Below are 26,601 nucleotides of genomic sequence, written 5' to 3'. Positions count from 1 at the left end.
TTTCTCGTTGCGGGTACCGCAGAGATATTGTTGTCATTTTGAACGTTAAATGTTAACAAGTATCTATCCGAAAAATTGCAAGTCAAAAAACAATATTCTATTTAAGATTTATCCGGAAATTTATTGGTCACGTACTACGTAAGCATTTGCGATTAAGGATTGAATACATTATTCGCACTGGTAAAAAAGGAAGGGAAAGAGGGAGAGAGTGGGAGACATGTTTGTTATAAATTATCATTAATGGTGTAAGATTTGCTAGAATGTTGCAAGTATTATAAAAGTTCTATTGGATGATTAGTAGCAGGATAGTAAATTGTGTTTGCTGTTTTGCGTTCGTCTTTGATAAGACGACCTAATTTTTTTAGTCTAATTTTGGAGTTAATCGTTTTTGTTCGTGATAGATTAATTATTGAAGGAGCGAGCGTTTCTTGATACGTCGGAATCGCATTTTAGAGTAGACAGTAATAGACTGCACGGAACGAAATGCGAGAAGCCGAGACGAAGCAGGGAAACGTCAATGTGTATCATGTACATATTGTACAATCATTGTTCCTCTGATAATGTTTGCTGCGCAGTGATTATTATTGGAGTAGCAATGTATTGTAGAATGAAATGTTGTAGAACGTGTCGTTTCATCGTTATGGACCTAGGACTTACGTATACAAGATGACATAGCTAAATGGGATCATCTAAATACCTGTTCATTATACGAAAAAACTTGAGAATAAAATTACATTGTTTCAAGGCACACGTGCAACAGTGGGAAGAACTTTTTTTAAAGTTCATCTTTTTGTCTTTAGAAGATATCAAGGTCGTTGGCATGTTCTTAAATAATACTTTTTTAATCTATCAATTGACGCGGTTTTTTTATTTCATATACAAAAGTACTAAAGTATTTATTTACGCGAGAAAATGCATCATCTATAAGATATTTTCATTTTAATTTCATCAAATTTAGTGTACGAAAGACAAGGAAAACAAACACGAGTATCAACATTACGTTTTTTTCTCTTGTTTTTTGTATGCACAATTTTACAAAATTAAGGATTAAATATCTCTTAAATTATGCATTTTCAGGTATAGTACTTTTGTACAGGAAATACAAAACGCATCAGTTAATGGATAAAAGTACAGGATTTCATTGAAAAATGTACCAATGACCTTGAATCTCCGCAAGTAAAGAAAGAAACGAACTTGAGAAAAAAATTTATTCCAGCGTTACATTTTACTCTTTGAAATAGTGCAACTTTATCTTGAGAATATTTTCATACAATAAATAAGGCAGGTGATCTTTAGCTGAACCATTCTGTATGTGTTTTGACGGGACAGGAACATCCAGACAAATGAGAGAGATATACGTATGTCGGTATAGAGAGATGACTAGTAGAATGGTACGAGTGTTGGCGTGATTGTGGTAAGGACCACGGTGTTTCAGAGTCGATTCTTGGGTATTGTTGCTTGCGATGTGGTCGACGTTACGCCGTCCGTTACTCTTTGGTCAGGCACCGGAAATATGAGTGTGGAGTAGAGAAGCAGTTTGCCTGCAGAACTTGCTGTCGTCGTTTCACTCGGCTGGACTCCATGCGGGTACATCAGAAGCGGACTGGTCATCATATGGTACCTTACTGCAGAAGAAAGTTTCCCATCTCGAATCAACAGTTCTCCGTTGTAATTTTCCGGGACTCTCAAGGAGAGACTAAGTGAAGGAGAATTGCTCCACAATACATTCCCTTCTCTTGTTTCTTACTTATCTCGTGATGCACGTTTTATCAGAAACCAGAGAAATCAACTATGTTGCGATGCCGAATATGGTTTACGTTGCTCGTTCTCTCAATCACACGGATCCGCTATTGTTTTATAGATGATTATTTCATTCAATTCGAATACGTATACGTTATTGTTATATTTGTCGTAAATATAAATACGTCTATTTCCTTAGAAATAAACTTAATCGACGTGTTTGTTTTCGAGTTTTTTGCACTTTCGATATCGTGAAAGGTTATTTTGTATTTATTTGAACCTTTTTGTTATTTTTTTTTCTTTGTAATATTTGTCGAGTTGATCACGTCGGTCAAGTTGGATAAAGTTCAAGCCATTTTGGCTCGTGACACGTTAAACGATGATTTGTAAGTCTCGATAACGTTACTTGAAAGAGAGCAAGTAGGTCGTAGATAATAGGATGATGGCTATAAAGCAGTGATTTAAACTTTAATTGCGGGATCAAATGTAATTTTATCTGATATTCCTAACCAATTAGAAATCATAAGACTAATTTTCTTTGTTACATTTGTGTATAAGGAAAAGGAGAACGATTCTAACGACTGTTATTGTAAATGAGACTAAAATTAAAAATTGGCAGCGCGTGTACGATTTTCTTTTGGAAAGTAAATCGTGATTCTTGTTCCGCGAGCAATCGACGCAATAATTGTTAAGTAATTCTGTACGAAAGTAATTGCAGTAAGATATTGTACCAATTAATGTGTTCCGACAACACGTTTATCTGGTAGAATGAACTGTGTACTCGTTTGACAGTTCATAAATGTATAAAGTACATTTAAATTTCAATGTTAGTGTTTGCTACTATAAATCAATATATTGATCGCGTGAAAAACGGAACTATATTGACGAGTACCGTACCAGCAGGCAGGGAATGTCTCGTTAAAATGGTTTTGAATAACGCATATCCGCGACGAGAACTTTTAATCGAAATGCGTCTACGATATAAATTACATATATTGAAATACGAATATCCTAATGGATTCGTTCAATACTGTCGAGCTTTTCGAACTAACATTTAACGAAGAGGTGGTCGATTCGATTTTTCAAATTCTGTTTATTCACACGTGTGTTCATAAGTGGTCAGAATATACAGCGTTTAGGAGGAATATTCTGCACAGTTTGCATTCTTCGATTGCACGTATTGCAGCTGTGTCATCCAGTGAAGTGGAGTATAAGAAGATATGCAATAAATTATTTGTCATAAAGAATAATTGTTTTTCATCGCTTCTTTTCATTATCCTTCTCCTATCCTCTACTCTCTTTTTAACTTTAAAGTTATTTTACACTTTAAGCGTGATATTAAAAAGAGTTTCTAATCGGAAAACGTAGTTAAATTATTTTTCTTTGAAACTCGCGGGCCATTTTGTAAATATATTATTATTTAACGATAATTTCGTTCAAAATTTTACGTAATGTTTTTCCATGTTTCTCTTTCTAATACATCACTCGTAACATTATTCAAAGTTTTCGTAAAGAAAGAAGTATGGAATGTCTTCGTTTATCATTTCGCGTATATGTACAATTAAATTTTATTCAATAGCGTTACAAGTTTTTTTTTCAAATGTAATACACGAACGAGTTCAAACAAAATCTATCAGGGTTGCATCATGCAGTATATGATCACGAGATGTAACCAATCGATTTCTTCTGCAAGAGAGCTATCTTGGATGATTTATTGCTACGGTATTATATTCAAAGGTTGCCACGTAAGTTGTAACGTATCGATGCAGACACTGGACTACGTCGTCGCATAGTTTTCGCAACTGAAAAAAGAAGAGAAGGAAGGAGGAAGGATAAAATAGGAAATGAAGCTCTTCTACTATTCAAATGGAGTTGCAGATATCTACAAAATTCTGTATTGTACAACGAAATTTGCGAACTGTTATTTTTCGTCGTTAAGGTTGTACCAGGTGGGTTTCTTTCTGTCAATGTTCGCAACAACGGTCTTCTTCATTTGAATCTATGACTTAGATTTGAAAGCCGATGTTTCATTTCCTTCATTTTCTACTTCATTAGTCTTGAAGTAATGATTAACTACGCGTGTGTGTGCGTGTGTGTATACGTATGTATGTATATGTATGTACGTATGTATGGATGTGTATGTATGTACAGCTTAAATGCCAAAAAGAAAACTATCCACCAGTTCATAGGAGTTTCTACAGTGAGTTACCTGAGAATAGTTTTAAAGTAATTTGCACAGTGGTAGGAATAACAACAACACGGTCTTTTTCATCAATATATTAGAAAATATTAAACTATATAATAGTCGTTCCAATGACTTAACTAACGAAAGAAATTTAAATTACTTAAGAGATTGTTACATTTATCGAAACGAATCGATTATTCTTTTGTATATTAACTGTTACAGAAATGTGTGTTGCTCGCACAAGTGTGTAATAAAAAATATGTTTTATAAAAGATCGATGTTACGCTTAATTGATAGAATTATTGAAGGAAACGTGTGTTCATTTACGATGATATATGACAATGTATACTGCATGCTGATTCATGGTCTGCCGCGAATTTGAGCTTCATAATCATTATTGTGATGCGGAATAATACATCAATCGAATTGAGAAAAAGAAACGATCTGGCGAAATGCAATTACGATAGATTGTTTTAGGTCTAGGCATATACGTGTGTTGTTATGGGCATACGTTGGGTGAAACTATACAAGGAGGCATTTTTTACGTTGGGTTTAATTAATGAAGTATTACGGTTGTAAAAATGGAAACACTAATAAATGCGATTCATTTTGGAGCAGCATGTAAATAACAACGGCTCAAAGTAAAGAAGACTGCATATAAACACCAATTAAGCGCTTTGCGAGACCGTGGTTGCCTTTTTTTTTGTTTTTGCTTGATCTTGGTACTTATCCAAATTTCTGAAGCAAAATTCCAGCGAAGTTCTAATACCATGTTATCTAACTTTACATTGTGCGTCGTTATTCTCCAAACAAATGTTCATTAATGTTTTGTTTCTCTTGGATTTGTTTCTTTTCGTTTATTGGTTACAATTATGAACCGATGCGGTAAATGTAGCTACTGCGTTGAGATACGGTTACTATATTTCGCCAGTTGCGAATGATTACAACCTCGGTATTTTACCATCATACTTTGAGTATCGCGTCACGTTACAGCGTAGTGATTCAACGTGCGATCAAAGTGGTAAGAAAGATTTTTGTAATAGAGCGCGCAGTCTTCTTTTTAGAGCGAGCTTCTTAAACCTTGGTCGTATATCGTCCACATGCTTAGCTCGAGCTTTCATTTTCCCATTGTTCGTTGTCGAGAGACGAAACCCGCTTCGAAATAGCCATTGTCGTTCACTTTTTTTGCACTACCATGCAGAGGGAAATCGGGAGAAACAAGATGAATGATTGAAGAGGGAAGAAGGGTGAAAGTCCGAGAGAGCGAGAAGACGCGCGAGAGAGAGGGAGAGAGAGAGAGAGAGAGCGCGAGAGAGGAAGGAAGGGAGTGCAAAACGAGGTGTAATTCGTCAGGGATGAACGTGAATTTCGACTCTCCCGTTAAAGATAGAGGAGGATAACCCATATGTAAAAAGCCTCCGTGTATGCTTACAGCAAGCCCTATGATGGAGGGTGTCTTTGCCAGCGAGCTGAGATTTCGGTGTGTCATGTGTGGACGTGAATATAGGTCACGATCCTCTCTGACGCGACACTCCAGGTACGAGTGCGGAAGACTCGGATCCAGGTATACTTTCACGTGCACTCTCTGCGGAAAATACTTCTGTCGACCGGATCACCTGAAGCAGCACATCCTCAATATTCATGGTGGATCGGTCACTAAGTAGCTTCCACTTCTCACCGACAATCTTACTTCAAAGATGCTCGATCACACGGATTTACGCATCTATCGTAGTTCCAGTTATTCGTCTTTCATCGTTTTCTTCGAGCAATCGATTCTCCGTATGTCGGTGTTTTTCTTCTTTTTTTTTTTTTTTTTAATTCGTTTTTTACGATACGAATTCACGTTGCTAGGCCACGTAAATATGTATTAAAGTTGGCGAACGGCGTCTACGTTATTCTTACTCTTTTTTCTTAATAGTTTTAGCTCCTGCTTTTCCATGTTTTCCTCTGTTTTCAATCTATAGATTATTTGCTCTTAGTTCTTTGATTTAAAGCATAATGTATCAATTATCGTACATTTTCTTCTTGTTATAATTATTTTGGAAATATCCTATTGTCCAAAGGCGAACCAAAGGTAACTTTTGTGATAAAGTTTAAATCGTATGTACAAAAATGTCAATTGTTAATAGCGAGAAGAGTTTTTACTAGTTTCGAGTGTATAATATTTATTGACGACAAAATTTCTCGTTGACCGATTAACGCAAGGAGATTGCTACTCGTGTAATGTTATTAATACGCGAGATTAAATAAAATAACTGGTAATTATACTGTAATTAAGTATACATAAATATCAAATTATTCGGATTCTAGGTCACGTCACCTTCTAATGTGCACCTATCGAAATAAATTCGGAATCGTTTGATTTCACTCAAAAAGTAAATTGGAGATGCACCTAGTGCGTCTTAATTGTGTTGCTAGTTGCTATTTCTGTTAATCTTAGTTAAGAACGTATAAGCTGGTGTACTTAGGTCAAAGTGAATTTCATTCGAGAGAAATTTATGAAATTAACACATTCGCATCATTTCATTTGCTGTCGAATGGGATGCAGGTACTGGCAAAAAACTCGTAGAATTCTACAAAATTAAATTATGTCCAGAAGATGCTATAAATTTTTCGTCAATGGATGCTTTCCAAAAAAAAAAAAAAAAAAAAAAAAAATTGTAAGCAAAGTCGTAAATTATTTCACAGTGACCAAGCGTATATTGAAATTTTAAACCCTCGTTCGACTGATACAGGAACATTTCGACTCATCGGTTATCGTCGCCCTATTTTAACGTTATTAATAAACGGAAAACATCGAAGTGACATCGAACAATCAAACGATACGTTGTTTTCCCTCAACCACATAGCCAGAATTATCTGCTGCCTGCAATTACATTATGAAGCAAAGCCCAACGGAAGCTATAACACAATGTACTTTTCCTAAAAGAACTTGTAAACATATTAAATATACATATAGTTTTTTTTTTTATAATTCATCGAATTTTTGTCATGACACTTCTGGGGAGAATTTGAAGTGTTAATAAACAAGTTTTATAACTCACACATGCGTCATTCGGGTGCTAGTAAGAGAACCTAATTCAAATATGAGGTATCCGGTGCGAATGTGTTAACGAAGTATCATTATTTAAGTTGTACAAATTGATAAATTTATATAGCATGGGTGCGCGCATGTTATAAACTGCCAAATATTTTTGATTACAAATAATGCCAAATAAATAATTTTCCTACCTTTTATTTGTTATTTTTTTTCTTTTTTTTTTTTTAAATATTTATCAGAATAATACACGTGTAAGTTACAAGTGCATGCAAGTGTGTACGTACGTAACCCACTTAAGTGGACGTTTCATATTTGTTGAATAATATCAGATCAAACGTATATCCAGTAGTTCAAGAAGAAGTTATTAATTGCTGGCAATTTTACCGAACGTACTTCATACGGTATTGAATACATCTTGTGTGCACTTTTACTCTTGGATGTGACATACATATACATATAAGAATGTGGTACACGAACAATTCGACTAGAAAAAGCAATCTCTTTTAGTGAGGTTAGTACAAAACCTATTCAATTGATCGAAGATATACATATTTATGAAATGTTATATTTTCACTACTGGCATGATGCACATCAGAAAGATATTTTTCATCGTGTACAAAGATTGTTTGAATAATATGTAATTTTATTAGATACATATATATATATAATATATATATATATATTAATGAAATATATAATTTTGAACATGGATTTATACAACGAGAGAATGAACAATATATTGTTATCGTTATTATTATTGTCAGCGTTATCATTACCATTAATGTTATCGTTATCGTTACCGTTATCGTCGTCATCGATGTCGCTGTCGTTGAGCATTAAATATAAATATATATATTATTGCTCTGCGAATTTTACAAATTGTTATGAAATTTAAATAAAAAGAAATTTCTGACAAGAAAGTTTCCTTTGGATCTATAACCTGTACATTTATTATATGTAACAAATATATATATATATAATACTACGTAATATGTATATGAAATAAAAGAGAATAAAACGGAAGGGAAAGCGAGATATTTTCACATAAATAATAGGATGAATTTAATTCTGCAAGTATGAAAATTGTTTAAACTTCGTATAACGTTCATAGGCTTACCAGTCGTCGCTGTTTCCGCCTACTGCTGCGCTTAATTTCACCTGGATTTTAATTATCATCGAACTCTCGAGCAAGAAATACTCATCTACGAAAGAATATTTGGAGGGTTGGCTTTGCGAGCGCAATATTCTATTCCACAAGGACACTGATATTAAAATCAACTGTGGTCGTGATACAAATTGATCATGATCTTTAGAGAGCACAATTTCACTGTCCATATTGAGGCTTCGGGAAGAGACGTCTATCCACATAATATTGAAACAAAATGAAATCTAAGGCTATGCAAAGACAATGCGAGGCTGACCTGCGAGATGTATACCGTTATAGCTGCTTTGTTCCCAAGCTTACGCGAGGGTGAGGCTGCCTCGTTCCCAAAATTACCGTAGGGTGAGGCTGCCTCGGAATGAGCCATCGATTTTCGATTTCTTGGCGAGATAAAAGATGTCTGGCAACCCCTCATTTGCTTCGCCTGGACACGTTTTGAATGACTTTCTTGAATGATTTATTTCGAGAAGGTAACTGCGACTCACCCTGCCCCGCGCATTTTGTGTAACGGCGGGGAGTAACTTGAGCGAAGCAGCTATTGGATGAAGCAGTTTCATGGATCTGCCTCACACTGTCTGTATATAGTTTTAGGCATAAAGACGAGGATTTACGTATTCTTAATCAATTGTCAATCAAAATCAAATGCTAAATATTAGATCTGTTTGTAGATTATTTCATGGCTCTTCACCGGTTTTCATAAATTCTTATCAATATCGTTATATAATTTGTCAGATCTTTTGCAACATATTTAGACTTTCTGCTGGTATATATCATCCATTTTACAATTAACGCGTGTATACAGGGATTATAAGGTCGTATTTATTTCGAGACATTCCACGTATGACAAAGTCACACGATCAAGTTTTTCAAAAGGATTTATCGTAACGTATAGAGAATTTCTATGTTTGTGATCCCACGTGAATATTAAAATGGATACCTATATTTCTGGCAACCAATCAGTTTCATTCTCTTTATGTGATACTTTCTCCTCTTTGACGTAGTTGCTGCTACAGCTGTAATTTTAAGCTATAGGGGTTATCTACAATTATTCGTTTTATACGTGTTCTTCTCAAATTCAACGTAACGAAGACTTTTTAGAAAGGACTTTATGCAACATTGTTTTATGTTAGATAGCAAGCTGTGACGGTGATTGCGATCTATTATTTTCAAAACGATTATTTTTGAAGCAGAAATTGTCACGGCGACCCCAAGGGTCGACCCGCTCACAATCAGTCAGAATATCGGATTATACTTTCGACCCAGCGATACTGATCATAGACACCGCTATGATCGATTGCTGTAGAATAAAGGCGTGGAGAGAGGGAATTTCCCTACGTGTTAGCCAGCTCGTCACTCGATTGAAGCCGGCAAGCGAGCAACGCACTTCTCTATTAGTACGACCACGTACAACACGCACTTGATACCGAGATTTTGAATAGCTTCCTTTGTTCGTCATCTTGGTTCGTTCGATACATCCGTAGCTTCCACAATATTATACATTATCCGTTTGAGTCCTAAGCAGCGCGATTGCACTGTTTAGAGTTTGTGTCGGAAAATCGTATTCGTCAGTACGTTTGAACGCTACGGATAATTGACGATATTTTGTATTTCATTGTTATCTTCTCAATAATTTGTATTGAACAAAACGTGAAATATTTATAAACTAATAGTACGCATATATAATAATATAGATGTATTTCATAAAAATAACAAATATGATAAGCGCTATCGCACTGTTCACGATTTTTCAACCCTGTTTTTTCAAAGATCCCTGGGACTCAAACGGTTATATTTTTATGTTTATATTTTCCGGTTAAGTGTGCGTTTTAAAGTGATCAGTGAACACGACGAAAATCATTATTACAGCATCGGAATTACTTGTTTGAAACGAGTTTTCTTTACCGAGGGTTTCTCTTGTGTCTTTGAGCAGCGCTCGAAGAGAACTCGTGGGAGAATTTTGAGTTTTAACGAAGAGTAAAAAAAAGAAGAATACTTTATCTTTGATGACAAAGGGTCATTTTTCATATTTCTCGCATCCTTCTTTTCACTTTGCGCTTAACTACAACTTTATATGTAGTGCGATATTCGTTGGATTATCCTTTCGGTAACGCGGTGGAATTACCCAGGACCTTTAAAAGTCGACTAAAAATCTTCTTTGACGTTCAATCCTTGTTACAAATTGGAAAAATAGTTTCTGCTCGTGTCGTTTTAGTCGACCATCTTCTTCTCGATGACATTATTGTTCTTATGCTTTACCGGACATTTGCTCGAGTATCATAAGACATATCGTTATTTATTATTTTACCTACTAACTATCTAGAGGTCGATTATTTGTCAAGTATATAGCGTCCACTTGTCGTTAATCCCTCGTCCTTCGAAATTCTCTCGTCGGTTATTTGACTAGTATGTACTATTATGAACGTTGACAGCAGGTTTCTTTTTGCTTTCAACTGCTTCCATACACAATGTTTACCTCATTGTTCGAAACAGTGGTTAAAGGTGATCTATCCGGTTACTCTCTATCGTAATAATAGTAGAAATTTGGAATAATCCAAAGATTTCTAGACAGAATTTTAGCAAGAGAAAAAAAGACGGCACAAGAATACGAGAAATGAAGTTGCAACGAAAGAAAGGAACGCGAACGGAACATTTTTAGAATAGAAAGCTGAGAAATGAGAGATCTAGGAGAGGAAGGATTCTAATAACGAAAGCGAACAAATCATAAAGATCTGTGGCGAGTAGAGACGTCCGTGGCTTCCAGAAATGTCTTCCAAGGAGGCGGATATATCTGCACACGCGGATTCCACGCGCTTTTATTCGAAACAAGGAATGATTCCACCGCAGCCAAAGACAAAGCCACGTGTACTTCTACCGACACCGTAAATATTAGGTGATTCCATAAGTTCGTTCCGCTCTTACCGTGATATTTAGAGAAAAATTTGTCGTAATCATACTCTAGTTCTATAATTTCTTCCCACGTAGTTGGCAAAGTCATTTTCAAAGTTATTTTCACCACGTATCTTTGCAATGATGCCAGGCTGTATGTGGCAGGGAACGTGGAAAAAATGACGAGAATAATTTGGTTGGGAAACTTTACCACACTCTTCGCATTCTCCGGATATTCACCCCTCAAATTAGCGCTTATTTCGTTCGTTACAACATATCTTGGCTTGTAAAAGATTTGACAATACTGACGTAAAAAATTACCTCGAAAAAATATTTTAGCGAGAAGCTACAAAAGTTTTACGGTAACGGTGTAATAATGTGTTTAGCAAAAAGGTGGAAAGAAGTTACTTTATAGAAGATATTTTCACAGTATATTTACAGATATGTTTCAAATTTTCTTCTAAATACCATAATAAAAAGACAGAACGAATTTATGGGATGATCACACCCTCAAATCAGAACAAAGTTCGAACGATAGACAGTCTTCATCGTTCGTTCCGCTATTCGCAAACAAGATAGCTGTGACTACCGTAGCTTTTAAGTGTCATAGTTATAGTACTTAGATTAAGTTTTATTCAAATCTTACCAAGAGTCGCGTTTCTTTACTTTTACGTAATACACCCATCTAGGAGCATCTTAAACCTTTTGCGATTAAAAATTAGCAACGATATAACACATGTCGTGTTTTTCTATTGTTTTTTTTTTTTTATTCTATTTCCTATGCGTGCCTGATTCAGGAAGAATCGATGATTTTCCCTATTTGTATTTGTTAAGAATTTTATCAAATATTTGCTTGTACATGTAAACAAATAAAACAGTATTGGATGCGTCTTCTCTAATTCTTATCCTTGTTTAACAAGTTTCACAGATCTTTATCCTCTTAACATACATGGACACGAATACACGCACACTTTACTCTATCTTTCCTTCCCATCTTTCGCTACTATATTCTTTTTGATTCTTGAATGTATACAAAAAAAAAAAAAAAAAAAAAAAAAGAAAAAAAAAGAAAAAGAAAAAGAAAATTGACAAATAAAAAGAATAAAAAAAGTAGCGGGTCGTTCCGGGAGGTTTTTGTACTATCGATCGTTCATTACAGCGACGGGTGATGTTTCGGGCGGGAAATTTGTTCGTTCGTAAAAAATCCTTTATTGGAGAGTTGTTCTTTATTAGCGTTGACGGTTCTAATTAAGAACGGTACGCATTCGCTAGGAATTTCTGCAGTTTGAACTGCAGTTAATGAGAAAATACAACTGATTGGTTATTAATAATGTTGCAGAGCTTTTCGCGGACTCGATATGTGGAGACGACTCGAAAAGAAAATACAATTGCAAATACTGTGGCAAGGGTTTCACTTTTTCCGGTCATTTGAGGAGTCATCAGAAGAGTTTCTGCTATTGGAATCCTAGATCAACGTGTCATCAGTTGCAAAAGAGCCGGCCATTTTCCTGCGGCCAATGCGGTGCCTGTTACGCGAAACAATCTCATCTGATTTTCCACGTTAGGCACGACTGTGGTAGAACGCAGAAATGTCCCGTCTGCGGAAAAACCTTTCTTCATAGTAGCAGCTTGCGAAAACATCGTCAACGGCCTCCTTGCAATTTCCAAACCCGTTAATCGGCGTACGTAAAGCAAACATCGCCATCGCAGAAAAATTACTATTATATTGTATACTGTCTAGAAGCTGTTTGCTCGTATTCTTTCTTTGCGTACAGTGTAAACCATGCGAAATGTCGCGAACCTGTTCGTCTATAAATATTCGTTAAAAAGGGAAATACTATAAGAAAAAAGGAGACGAATCTGTATTAATCCATTAACATGACTCGTCTACATCTTCGTTACTTCGTTTCTTTTATTTGGATTATCTCTGCTCTGTCATAAGTTCGCCGCGCGTCAGCTGATCCGCTGCTCGATATTTCAGGTCTGTTCGTGTCGGAGTGCTTGGACAACGAGTTTCTACTATTCATCGAATCTCATCACCCCTGCTCCGAGCATTGGAATTCTCTAGAAAGAATCGGTATACTCTACGAAGAAACGAAAGAAAAGAGGAAAAGATCGGAAGATTTCCGAAAATATTCACACGCGACTCGAAGGTCGTTTTTCTAGGTGTTCGAGTTTACTTCATGTTAATAAAGGGAAGTCGATAGAAAATATAAAAGCGATCGTAACTTTCACTTTAGAAACTTTCGCTAATTTTTGGAAATTGTATTATGCGAATAAAAAGAGAAACTTGGGTGATCGGTGGGACAGCGAACAGTCTGGCCAGTTTACTTCTTTCTCGTTTCTTTTCCCTTCCTGTTTTCTTTGTTTTCATTTACTTAACAACGTACACGACTACAATGGGTCTTTTCGTTTCAGTTGTCTTTTAGTTAACCTTTTAGTTATCCTTTAGTTACCCCTTTAATTATCCTTTTGTTACCATTTAGTTACCTCGTTGTTTGATTTTCGTAGAAGCTTTAGTCGTTTTCAGGATCTAACGGGACAGAGATACTTATTTGATCGATTGTGTTACAGGAAGTGTCAAGAAGCGAACAATTACCAGCAGTTTAACACGCCGGAAGGAGCAGCAAGCCAGTGGAATCATCGAGAAGTCTGAACGTAACGATAGTTGGGGCTCAGAGGACGACCTTATGCAAATAAATCTGAATGAATGGGGCGATAATGGCGATAGTAGTACTAGCAACGGACGCGAAAGAAATGACGGTAACGATGGAAATGAAAATAATAGTAAAAGGAATGAAACAGCCCCGTATAATAAGGAAAACAACAGGAATCGTAATGATGAAAACTGTGAAGGAGATTCTGGTTCGAGTGGTTCGATTACTGATTTAAGTACTAATGAAAGATGGATGCAACCTTTAAATCAATTATCGTCGATACCGATAAATTGCAGGTATTGCGAAAAGACATTTATTCGCCCAGCAAACTTGGCAAGACACGAGAAAAATAATTGTCTTAAAAATAAGATTGCCAAGTGTCACACAGAAAGAAACGCGAATCCATTTGTCTGTATGGAATGTGGTGCTCGTTTTAAACACAAAAAAGCTTTGAATTACCATGTACGTCACATGTGCCAGAGAAGTGTCAAGTGTAATATTTGTCATAAAAACTTGATAGGTACGGTTGTGTCGGCAAGGCACTTAAGAATGTGTGCACAGAAACACGCGAAAAAAATTGAATGTGTCAACGATAATGAAGATCAAGAGGATTTGTTAAATTCTGATAGTTTCGTAATTAGTGAAATTTCTGATAACGATTAATTTATTCTTTAGTATATACTTGTTTTATTTCCTTACACTTACTTATTTACCTCTTGTTTATACAAAAGTGTCATGTAGTATATTTTATTTATATGACCGAACATTTCGAGAACAATAAAGCAATCGTTAAAAGTGCTGGATATCAAATCGTTACTGAAACATTATATTACACGACCTGTCTTTTTACAATATTATTACAATATAAAACTCTTATTTATTTTTCTATTATTGTTGTTATTATTATTACTATTACTACTACTTTTACTACAATTATTAATGTTATTGTTATTATTATTTTATTATAAAATATTGAAGATTATTCCACGTTTATATTAAATGAGGTATAACAGTTGTATCGAATGTTCTTCTTCTTCTTATTATTATTATTACTTTATAACAACATATATTTCTTATCTTTACGCAAATTTGAATATTGCGTGAATAAAATATTTACGTTTGTGTCTTGTCTTAATCTCTTGATCTATCGTCGTGTTTTATTATAATGTCGTTATTTATTAATTATCAATGTGATTGACCGCTTTTGTTCGGTAACATGTTTTGTTCGGTTTTGTTACGACTTGTCTCTTTGTATCGACATCCATTAAGACACTGGAAGAAATTTTGCAGCGTCAGATTTGCAATATCACGCGAATGAATATGTTAAAATGAATTGACGTTCGTGGAACGAGTGATGTGGAATTTGTGCGTGTGCGCGTGATTCTGTGTAAATTGATTTTAATAAATAAATCAAGTAACCGAACTCCCGTGATCCATCGTCGTAGAACAGCCCTCGTAACTTTAATGCGAAAGAACAGCTAGTCTAATAGAATACATATGCTTGATTTCTAGTTCTCGCCTTTCTTTCCATCTTCCTTTCCTATATATATTTCCTTCTGTTTCACCGTAACTGTTTACCGTTAACGATACATATACGATACGAGGAGGAAAATAAAGTACAAATTGCTCAGAATGTGTACAAAATTGATTGGTTCGATTAGAAAGGAAGTAGTTTGAAGGCGCACGCGTGCGCTTAGATGCTCAGAGCATGGATGAAAATGTGTTTCTCTGCGATGTCGTCAGTTCGTTGGTTCCGTTTTCTTTCTATTAACTTGCAACAAAAATTCGATTCTTTTTCTAGATCCGATGTACGGCCAGTTACACTCGTCGTTTATCCGGGCTGAAATGATAGCAAGGGGATCGATGCGGACCGAAGGTTATCAGCCAAGAAGAAATTTTGCCAACGATCCGAAGGATGAGTCGTTTCTCTACATGGAAAGTGGCTGTCGTCAAGAGCTTGTATCTTCGGTTTCCAGGACACACTGGCCTGACAGTGTCTCCGTTCAAAGTTCCTTACCAAGGAAAAAGTTTTATTGTCCACGATGTAACAGTGGCTACACTAGACTTTCGGACATGAAAACACACTGTCACTTCCAATGTGGTAAGGAGCCGCGATATCAGTGTCCATATTGCACGAAGAAGGCGAAATTCTCTTCGAATATGTATGTTCATGTGCGACGAATGCATAAGGACGAAAAGCTACAAATTATCGACTTGTATAAGCAATTGTCGAGAGTCCGTTATTAACAACCGAATCGGGACGATTATAACTCAAGTAAAAAGAACGAAAACAAGAGGCGCAGAAGAAAATTAAAAGAATAAGGAGTCGAAGCAAGGATACTACTAAACAGTTGATACATATCTCTGCAATTTATTTAGAAATGTTACTCTATCTCTACTCTAGTTACAGTTATTCCAAGTATTATTAATGCATTTTCCTCCGAACGCATAATTTTCTTCGAACGATAAGGGCGAGAATAAAGCTAACGCGATCATTTTTTCGTAGAAACTATTGGTTAAGATTAGAACGACGACGACGCCGCCGCCGCCGCCGCTGCCGAGGCCGAAAATGGCATTCATATTTTGATCTTTCATTGAAAATCCCTGACGTGTTGTTAACGCAGAATGCTTTTCAATGATTTTCACTATTGTTCAAAGACGGATCGTTGTTGTCGATTCATCTTGTTTAATGTTTGTTACCGACCTACTCTGAATAAAGTACCTTTTCAAAATAACTGTCGCATACCAACGAGTCTCATGTTATTTACGTTTTGTGGGATTTTTATTTGTTCGTTATTTTTCGTTAGCATGATTGTCGTTAAGAAATAGCAATATCTTCGATTCTTTCTCCGCCGTTTGCGAAAACTCGAACGCGATACGCGCGGCGACGTATCGTTACTCGTCGCAATCCTCATTTTTCGTTTATAAGAAAATATAAGGTACGCGCTTTCTTCCTCCAATTATCGAAAGTTTCGGCCCTCTAATTTTTAAACAGCAAAAACGCTTTTCGTGCTTTATCCATTGCCACATTGTACTGATACCGATCACTGAATTTTTCCAGGTTTCAGACAATTTGCCGCGTCAAGAATGTTATTGAGCGCAGGACAGCGCGGCAGACTTTACAGGAGTTTCGTACCGAACAGTAACCAGAGGTACCCTTGCGGCAATTGCACGAGCGTTTTCGGCCAGAAACGAAGTCTCCTTACACACTTGAGATACGAGTGCGGCCAACCACCGCGCTTCAAATGTCCGTACTGTGATTTGATCTCGAAGAAGACATCCAACGTACAGAAGCATATACGACGGAAGCACGAGGGCAACGCGGTCTATGTTCAGGATATTTATCGACTACCAAACCTGGCCGTTTGAGCGATTATCCAGCGATATAGTCTCTTTTTTTTTTTTAACCAGCTTCGTTCGTACTCTTCTCAGCTATATCTTTCATTTCACGATCTTCTCCTCTGGTTACACTGCGATAGAACAATGTTACTTATGTGCTGCAAGCTTTCGGTAAAAGTGACAACATCGAGATTTTTCTACCGATCCACCAATGGCCAAAACTTACAAAGAATTCTTCATCCTTTCGTGGATATATGGATCATAATGATGCAACGTAAGATATACGTTAAACCGAATACTTTTTATACAATATTACTTCTAATATTCTTCAGATTTCGTCCCTATTTCTTTTTACCTTTCTTCCTTTATCTCTCTTCCTTCCTCGTTCTCGTTTTTTTTTATTCTCGTTCTTCCTTCTAGACATAATAACTATAACAGTGAGAGCGCGGTGGGAAGAGAGAGAGAGGGTGGGAGAGACGATGTAGTCGCGGGGGAAATGCAAGTTTAATTAGTTTTGCGAACAACGCAACAATTTAACATTTTCGTTCGCCATGCGTGTGTCGTACTCGACATCTACGTCGAGCGTTGAGAATGTATCGTCTACCACAGCGATTTTCAACTAGTTTGCTGCGAGTATTTTTAAAACCTTCAATGCTCGACTACTTTTTTTTTTCTTTATTATTCATTCAGGGCTACTGACCTCTTATCCCTTAGATCGTCAAACGAAGATATTACAACAGCCGAAAGAACAATAACCGCCCGATGCGAATTCCCTGTCTTGAACCACATCTATCACGTTCTTCGACACGTCGCAGAATTTTAGCAATTGCTTTACGTGTGACGTGAGATGAAAAAGGTTGAAAATCGCTGGTCTACCGTGATCCACGTGCACGTTTCACCAATAAAGAAATTATTTGAACATTGAAAAATGTCACTTCTGTCGCCTGCTCGTAACTTGATATTAACCTGAAACGACGATCACTTTAGGCATAATGTTAATCTTAAACGAGAGACGTTTATTTGGCATAACGAGCATTTGTTACCAGCTACCAAGCTACCAAGGTATGGAAGCGAAAAGGTCAGGTTGCAAAATTGTACGGGTAACTTTCTCAGATGCAAAGGGTGTGGAATTGATTATGTTTCGTGTATATGGTCGTTAAGATTCTATGAATAACCTGCCATGTACAGTCATCGATCATAATCACGATCTCGATCACGTATAGAAACTTGTGAACACATACGGTGGAAGTATTATGACCAATCGATGTCGGCGTGCATCGATTTGGAAGCTCGTTCGAAGAACCTGACTCTACGTTATTTCCTTGTTTAATGTTTCGTTTCGCTAATCCGACGTTTCTACACAAATCCACGGTACATTCGTTCGTGAATCGTTCAAGGTACATCAACCTACTTCTTTGCAATTTGTTTCTTCTGTTCGCAGACGAGTCGCTTACTCTTGAAGCTCTAGTGGATGAACGAGATGCTTCCACGTCCTTCGCTGTGCAACACGTTCGCAACGTGAAGTTTCCCTGTCCAAATTGCACAAGCGTTTTCAACCGGAAGAACAACTTGCAGAAGCATCTCAAGTACGAGTGTGGTCAGCTGCCGAGGTTCAAATGTCCTCATTGCGAATATCGTTCGAAGAAAACGTCCAACGTCCGCGCGCACATCCGGTCCATTCATTATGGTTCTATAATTTACGTGATCGATCTTAAATCGAGCTGTGAGTAGTTGTTTGAAGGTTGTACTTGCAAGCTCGAATTTGAAATATCGATACTCGTTAAGAGACAACAAGAGATCCGAGGAAATTAGAAAATAAGGATGAGAAGGGGACTGGGGGAGAGTTAGAATACAAAATTTTTTACGTTTAAGTTTAATTTTTATAAATTTTTGTATATTGTTGCAATAAAGTTGTCATTTACCTAAACATAACGCACGCGCGTAAAGAGAGAAGCTCGGAAACGATCGAGTAACATCGTTCAATTTCTTTTTATCGTACGATGCTTGTTGGTGTTTTATTTTCAATCTATCATTTCCTTGGTATCCTATCCATCGATATGAAATCAGGCGTCCATAAATGGAACGTGTTCGTTGCTCTAGAGCGGACTCTGACGAGTTCCAAACATTTTCTTGCAGATCTGGAACATCTGGGTGGCTTCAAGATACCGTGCAACGTGATGTCAAGACCAGCGGAATTTCAGGACCGCAACCAAGACCGATTTCCTTGTCCAAAGTGTACGAGCACTTTCAACCGGAAGAACAATTTATATTCACACTTAAAGTTCGAGTGTGGCCAATTACCAAGATTCGGTTGTCCGTATTGCGATTACGCGTCAAAGAAATCTTCTAATATACGCGCGCATGTACGTCGAAAGCATCACGGATACAAAGTGAACGTTATCAATGTGTCGCGTAACGCGACCTGTGGCACTGCAACGGAAGATGAAAACTCTGAAAAAATCGAGCAAACCATTTAACAAACGCGTTTTGAATTTGACTATTGCAAAACGTGTCATCTCTCATCACGTTATTCTGCTACCGTAATAGTCGAACCCGTCTTATAAATCGTTGTACATATGCGTAGAAGTAAACATTAAGAACATTAAAAGTAAACGTTAACTGTTCATTTGTATAGCATTTTGACGTATCTACTATGTACCAACAACTTACCGCCCTTCTTCTTCTATACACCACTTTCGAATAGCGCTGTTTCTGGGTTAATGAAGTAATTTCATTGTGTAAACAATAAAATACCAAGCTGTTATGTAATTATGATCATATAGGAGCGGTCTTTTTATTATTTCATCCTTTTCTTCATGGAAGATGTTGCGTCGCGGAAATCGAACATCTCGCATCCTAGCGTGTCATTGACACCCTGGAGATCGACGACCGAAGAAGGTTTGACATCAGCTCCGATTCTTATTTTCCTCTAGTTCCTCTTTGTGTACGCAGAGTTCCTGATAGTATGAACCACTCTGACACGGGTGTCGCGTTCTTGTTTCTGTTCCAGGTATAAATTACTGTGTGTTCACCGACGCGGCAGTGCACTCGCAAAACCTTCTTCTTCAACGATCAACCCACGGCTTCTCGAGGAACGCTACGATCGTTTCGCCTTCCGATTCCTCGAGAATGATTGCACGGAAGTTCCCTTGTGGCAATTGCACCAGCGTCTTCAGTAGAAAAGGCGGGCTGACCTATCATCAAAAATTCGAGTGTGGTCAGAAGCCACGATTCAACTGTCCGTATTGCAACTATTGCGCCAGACACATCTCGAATGCTCGACGACACGTTCGCAAATGTCACCCAGGAAGAGAAGTGTACACCGTAGATCTTTGCCAGTTGCAACAACACGTTGCTTGAGATTACGCTCGCCTAAGATTCGAAAATTCGTGCACGGACGGATACGGAGAAAGGAAGAAGGAACTCGGCAAGAAGCCGGGGATCGTAAAATCTGAATCGACTAAACGCGATGAACGCGACGAACGAATACATTCTCAAGTGAAATTTTTTTTATTGTTTTCTAACATCCTCGTTTTGGATATTGTCGTCGTCATCGTTGTCATCGTCGTCATCGCCATCGTCGTCTCGTAGAACGGTACTGATCGATGCTCCTGTAAAAGAAAAGTATTCAAATCGTACGTCATAAATAAACTAGTATCGAATCGATTCGTTTCAACAGGTATTGCGCCAGACTGTTCGAATTAATACTGAAAACGATTATGTTATTCACGATGGTTCCGAAAAAATTTTATTTACTTCTGACAAGGGGAAGAAAGAAAAGACGTGGGAACGCGTAAAAATGTCGCATCTACGCGAGTACGATTGGGACAGTCTTTTCCTATTTTAATGTCGCACTTGCTACGTTAGACTTGCGACGTTTCAGAATTGATCGCGATTTTCTTTCCTTTTTTTTTTTTTCTAGGAGTTCCAAGCATCTGGTCGCGCGTTACGCTTTGTCAGCAGAAGCTACCTTCTGAGAAGAAGAATCTTGACAAACAGATGATTGGAGCCAGATACGTACACGTACGCGAGAGTAGCCAGTATCGAATGAGAAATTTCGTCTTCGGCGAAATATGAAAATTTAAATAGCCTTGCATCTTTTGTGGGTCTCGACAAATATTCGACCAAGAAGCGTACAGTATCGACCGAATTCGTAAATGGAACGTTTAATTTATCGTGATACGGTTTAGAGGAACAGAAAGTGCCACGTATGTTCGACACATCGTATTTGCAACATATTTGCAAACACCAAGCAAGTTTTTCATAAATATATGAAATGATATCTTATTTGTTAGTTACGTTTATTGGCAAAGGAATATTTATATATCCCATATATTTGTAACCACATACATATATATTTGTGGTAATATATATATATCTCCAATTCCCATCTTTTCCTTTTGTGATTATCAAATGTACCTCGTTGATGACTGGTTTGACGACAAACAAAACTTTCCCCGAGGTATGTCCCTGCAAGCGAACTTGAAATTACTTATTGAACCGTATTAAAAAACCGACGGTTGACCAGACAAACGCAATATTTGACGAGATTCTTGTGTTGTTTTTGTTTCAGAGTATTTCCAATCGGCAGATTTTGAGTATGTTTTGGCTGACCGGAGAAGACGTCGACCTTACCAGAGGACCAGAATTTCGGTAAACCGATATGTGGAGAAGCAAAAGTATCCTTGTCCGACTTGCCCAAGTGTCTTCAGTCATAAGAACAATCTCTACTATCATTCCAAATTCGAGTGCGGCCAGTTACCGCGATTTAATTGTCCTTATTGTGTATATAGGACGAAACACGTGTCTAATGTGCGTGCTCACGTGCGTAGAAAGCATCCTGGTCATAACGTGTACGCTATCGACGTCTGTAAAATTTTGGGAGCATAAATATACTATGCGGCACCAGTTTCAACATGCTTGCCTGTGTTCTGAATGAATGCAGTTGTAATCATTATGACGTCCCAGACGACGATAACGATGATACTGACGAGAATGACACCTTTTCAATAACTGTTGGCAATGGATGTTTAGAAAACTCGTAGAATTCCTTAACGTGTTCTCAGACGCATCTTATTATTATCGTTATCTGATATAATACATTACTTGTTCTTGCATCATACTACGACATGTACGAAACAGGTCGAATTATTTTGCGAACATTCGCAGATTAAATGTCGTTAAAATTCGTTTTTTATACTCATAGTCAAGAATAATATTATCTTGATTAAAGTATACGCCACTGTTATTTTTTTTAATCCTAATTCGTAACGAACGTAGTGTATTATATTTGTATGTACTTATATTTATAAAAGTATTTTTAAATGTATAATGTACTTCCAAATGAAACATGTACTACCAATGGAGTTATGAAGGATTTCATAAAGATCAGTTTTTAATTCTGTCGTCTTTAATATAGATTACGTTTGTTCCTCACAATTTTGTTTCTTTTCCTTTGCCCGGAGCATTAACAGTCGTGTTCTGTTGTCCCTTTCTTCTTTCCCCTACTCATATTATTGTTTTATTTACTTCAGCTTGTGCCGTCATATCGAAAGGATGGACAATTTTGGATCTGGAGACGGTAGCGAAACGAAGTAAAGTCGTCTCGTCGATCCATGGATCTAAACTTGTGCGCAAAATGTTACTTCAACACGTACGAAATGCTCTGCGACGAATGCGAAAGATAATAGTACGAAGCAGAAAATCGCAACCACTCGACTCATTTATACGTTGCATTCTTTTTCCAAATTTCCAACAAATTGCGTTCATTTAGTTGTTATATATTGTGATCTGTAGTAGTGCTTCGGTGAAACAAGTATGTTCGTGAAACGGAAGCGATTCTCCTAGCGGCAAGCGTCGCGAGCGGCTTAGTTGTTAGATGTTTGGAATTGAAAAACGTTGAGCGTTTACGAGAATTAACCGTAAGAACGTCTGCATTTTCCAGAAGAGGTACCAAGTCCGATCGAGAATTACGGGTGGAATCGAGCGGTGGCAAATTGTAAGGCGACTACTCATCCTCGGGCTCGACACAAAGTGCTGCACATTTGCCCAAAATGTGGCAGGCCTTTCAACTGGCGATACAATCTGCAGCACCATTTGAAGTACGCGTGTGGACAATTACCGCGATTCAACTGTCCATATTGTGCTTACAGGACTAAACACACATCGAACGTTAGAGCCCATGTGCGTAGAAAGCATCCGGATAAAGAAGTGTACGTTGTCGATCTAATGAGCGCGCAACATTAAACCGTGACTAGAGCGCAGCGTATATTCTCGCGAAGCTGCGAATCGATAGCCGGACGAATTTACAATAAAACAGCTGTCAGCCGAACACTCGCCCTTTGAAAAGTCCTTGTGTGCATGCTCCCTCGCCTGTCTATCGTATATTATGATTAAACGCAATTGATGTGTATGTACATCGAAATTTATTGTTAGAGAAACGCTGATCGAACCCGTCATTTTATACGAAAAGTGACTCGATACGACGAATATCGTTCCTGCTAATGTTTCATGTAGTTACGTGAACGTGATGTTATAAACCGAGAATGAAAGAACGATATTTATGCTTTTTTCAGAGGCAAACTACTTAGTACCGCATCAGAGGCAGAAGAACGTTTGTTGGTCGTACTTGCCGACCAGAGGAGGCACGTTTTCGCGAACGAACGACCAGTACAGGCAAAAGTTTCCTTGCGGAAATTGTCACAGCGTATTCAGCAGAAAGAGCAATCTTCAACATCATATGAAGTTCGATTGCGGACAATTGCCGCGTTTTAATTGTCCTTATTGTGTGTATAGATCGAAGCATCCTTCGAATGTGCGAGCCCACGTGCGCAGAATACACCCTGGCGACGAAATTTACGCTGTAGATACAAGAAAAACTGGTTAACTTCTATGATCTTCGTAGCGCATACCCGTTCTCTTATTTTTAGGGATAAATATATTTATCTATCTCCATCTTTCGCCTCTTAGCGATGCGAATTCTTTAGTTTCAAAGGAATTACTCTTATGCGAATCAATTTGCCATTAATTCACGTTTGACAAACATTTGCGAACTAAGTTTTTACCATTTATAATGCTTCTTCCACTGTATTTTTGTGCTTGAGAAGAGCTAATATTTGCTGAGACCCCTTCTCTCTCTCTCTCTCTTTCTCTCTCTCTCTATCTCTATCTCTCTGTCTCTCCCTCTCTTTCTTTCTCTCTTTCTCTCTCCTGTCACTTGTTTCACTATGTTACGATTTAATTTGTCTTTTGTATATAATGTTATTTTTTTTTTTAAGTAGTCAACTGTTCACAGCAATATTATTAATGTTAAGGAATTGCGAAGCGAAAAGAATACATAGGTTGCGTCGATTGGAAAGTATGAAATTTTTTCTCGTTTAAGATGGAGACGAAAAGTGGACATAGTCGAAAGTCATTTGGTTGACCTTTTCTGTTCACAGGTGTTCAATGTCCGGTATCGAATTGTACGTGTTACCGTGATGGGCCTCGTTGCATCTACGATCACTATCGAAACGAACGAAGCGAAAATTATCCTTGCCACAAGTGCGGTAACGTTTTCACGCGAAAAAATAACTTGTATAATCACCTAAAGTTTCAGTGCGGCCAGTTGCCGAGATTCAATTGCCCTTATTGTCCGTATCGTACGAGGCATTCTTCGAATGTCAGGTCTCACATACGTAGAATGCATCCTGATCAGGTGGTGTACGTTCTGGATATTCGCGGTGATCAATAGAATAACGAAGCTAGTAACAACTGAATTTTCGAACGATCAACGAGACGATGCTTGACAAGATGTCATCAGATTGTCTCCGATAATCCAATCGAATTCTTTCGACTCTTATTGTCAGTTTCTCCTTCGTTTTCTTTTCTTTCTGTTTCTCTTCCCTGCGAAAACGGAAGAGACGCAGTCCCGTACAAAATAAATCGACTGCGTTGAGATTGCCCGTTGCGCAATGTGACATAAACTTTTGTATTTTTCGATAGCATTTAAAATAGCGCAAGTTGATCCATTATGCGATCAAGCGACAGCCAATTTTACTGTATCGTACGACAAAAAGAACATTTGTTTTGGATGGTACATCGCGTGTGGCAGCTTCTACCGGTTTGTAAGTTCGTTACACCAGATCTATCGTCATTTTCATCGTCTTCACGGATGATATATATGTTACTTACGATCTCTGTACTAGTCAATGATCGTCGATCGTCTAATGTTTGCAAATTTTCTGATTTTATCGTTCGGTTTTCGCGAAGAAATGGATTCTGTCGATACGCACTCGTAGATCGTTTCTACGAACGAAACGCACGTATAAACTCGCAATCAGCCAGACCCGTTTCGTTCCAGATACTACGGGCCCGTTCAGCGTGTTCGGGATCAACGTTGGTATCGAAGACGACCAAGGCCAAAGTATCGGCAAACTCTGGTCCCGATCGTCGAACCAAACCGATTTAGACAATAACTTTAAGACGAAGAGGTTCCCCTGTCCGAACTGTACCTGTGCCTACAGCCAGAAATACTCGTTGAATCGGCACCTGACCTACGAGTGTGGCCAAGAACCCCGATTTAAATGTCCCCACTGCGAATATCGATGCAAGAAATCGGCCAACATTTATGAGCACGTGAGAAGAAGACACAAAAACTGTCAGGTATACGCGATCGACGTTCTAAAGATCGCTCGTAAGGAGGAGACTTAACCATTCGTTCCTCGTACATTCAACAATGCTTCACCGAAGTAGCAGCTGCCATTTTCTACTTTGCGCCTTATGCGTTCCACTCAACTAGGGGAATTTTTAAATTCCCTTTTTATAACGCCACTCTTTTTTTTTTATCATTTACGAATTATACCAGTAACTATAAATAAAGATATACGTTGATCGAAAAACGGTTGGTCGTTTGTCGTTTATTTCATCTCCTATCCTTTCCACGCGATATCGAGACGCAACGTGACTCTTTTCTCTTCCTCTTTGCTCTACTCTGCTTCGCTTTGCTCTACTCTGCTTCTCTCTGCCCTTTTCGCTTTACGCTCATTGTCAGTTCTGCCCTGCCCTCTCCTGCCCTTTTCTCTTCTCTGCGGTCTTCGCGTTCTTTATATCCTTCATGGTTGTTATCCACGTTAGAGCGAGTTAACGAAACACGCTTTACAAACGATAGCTGTTTACGTTCAGTGGTGAATCTTCTTTTCCAGGCGTCGTCTCGCGTTTGGTTTGCGCAACTTGGAGACAGCGCAAATCGACCGCCCAACGACTCTCCGCTGCTAATAAAAGGTTCCTCTGCTCTAACGCTTGCGGCAGTTCTTTCACTCACCGCGGCTCCCTAACCAGACATCTGCGTTACGAGTGCCGACAAAATCCACGTTTCAAATGTCCGTCTTGCGACTTTCGTTCTAGACGGACGTCGGACGTCTATAGGCACGTACGTAGAAGACACGAAGGTAGCGCCGTACGTTGCATCGACATCGGTAGAAACTAACATTGCGCAAGATGCAAATAATTGTTTTCTTGTACTCGAAGAGTAAAAATGTCTCATGATAAAAGCTTGTTCATTTATCATTGTCGCGTTATACTCTCGACTTGGGAGGCGTGCGAGTTGCGATGC

General features: G+C 37.9%; 2 protein-coding genes across 25 annotated transcripts in view; both read left to right on the top strand.

Annotated features, from left to right (window-relative positions):
• Positions 1 to 26,601, top strand: part of LOC139987399 (uncharacterized) — an 89,242-nt gene that overhangs the window by 21,619 nt on the left and 41,022 nt on the right. The window contains exons 6-7 of one of the 24 annotated variants that reach the window (XM_072003621.1): positions 22,954 to 23,192; positions 23,585 to 23,614. The exons of 19 other annotated variants lie outside the window; for them this stretch is intronic. In XM_072003621.1, the coding sequence (XP_071859722.1) occupies positions 22,954 to 23,192; positions 23,585 to 23,599 (254 nt within the window). In that variant the 3' untranslated portion in view covers positions 23,600 to 23,614. Of the gene's footprint in view, positions 1 to 13,587; positions 14,557 to 15,471; positions 15,772 to 16,731; positions 17,341 to 18,450; positions 18,607 to 19,145; positions 19,567 to 22,953; positions 23,193 to 23,584; positions 23,615 to 26,191; positions 26,438 to 26,601 lie in introns of those variants that run through there. 4 more of the 24 variants (XM_072003607.1, XM_072003605.1, XM_072003606.1 and 1 more) reach the window with 4 other exon arrangements.
• On the top strand, positions 21,083 to 22,947 carry LOC141445767 (zinc finger X-chromosomal protein-like). The gene is made up of 2 exons (XM_074111731.1): positions 21,083 to 21,471; positions 21,583 to 22,947. The coding sequence occupies exons 1-2, from the start codon at positions 21,423 to 21,425 to the stop codon at positions 21,897 to 21,899; spliced, it is 366 nt and encodes a 121-aa protein (XP_073967832.1). The 5' UTR covers positions 21,083 to 21,422; the 3' UTR covers positions 21,900 to 22,947.

Source organism: Bombus fervidus, chromosome 5 (genome assembly GCF_041682495.2).
Source record: "Bombus fervidus isolate BK054 chromosome 5, iyBomFerv1, whole genome shotgun sequence".
Classification (NCBI taxonomy): domain Eukaryota; kingdom Metazoa; phylum Arthropoda; class Insecta; order Hymenoptera; family Apidae; genus Bombus; species Bombus fervidus.
The sequence above is the reverse complement of the archived record's forward strand: the minus strand, read 5'-3'. Positions and strand labels throughout refer to the sequence as shown.

What these genes read in the sequence shown, in the direction of transcription:
- LOC141445767 (XM_074111731.1), top strand. Translation starts at nt 21,423, where the DNA reads ATGTACCTCGTTGATGACTGGTTTGACGACAAACAAAACTTTCCCCGA. An exon ending in CAAACAAAACTTTCCCCGAG is followed by an intron (nt 21,472 to 21,582) that starts GTATGTCCCTGC and finishes TTTTTGTTTCAG; the next exon opens with AGTATTTCCAATCGGCAGAT.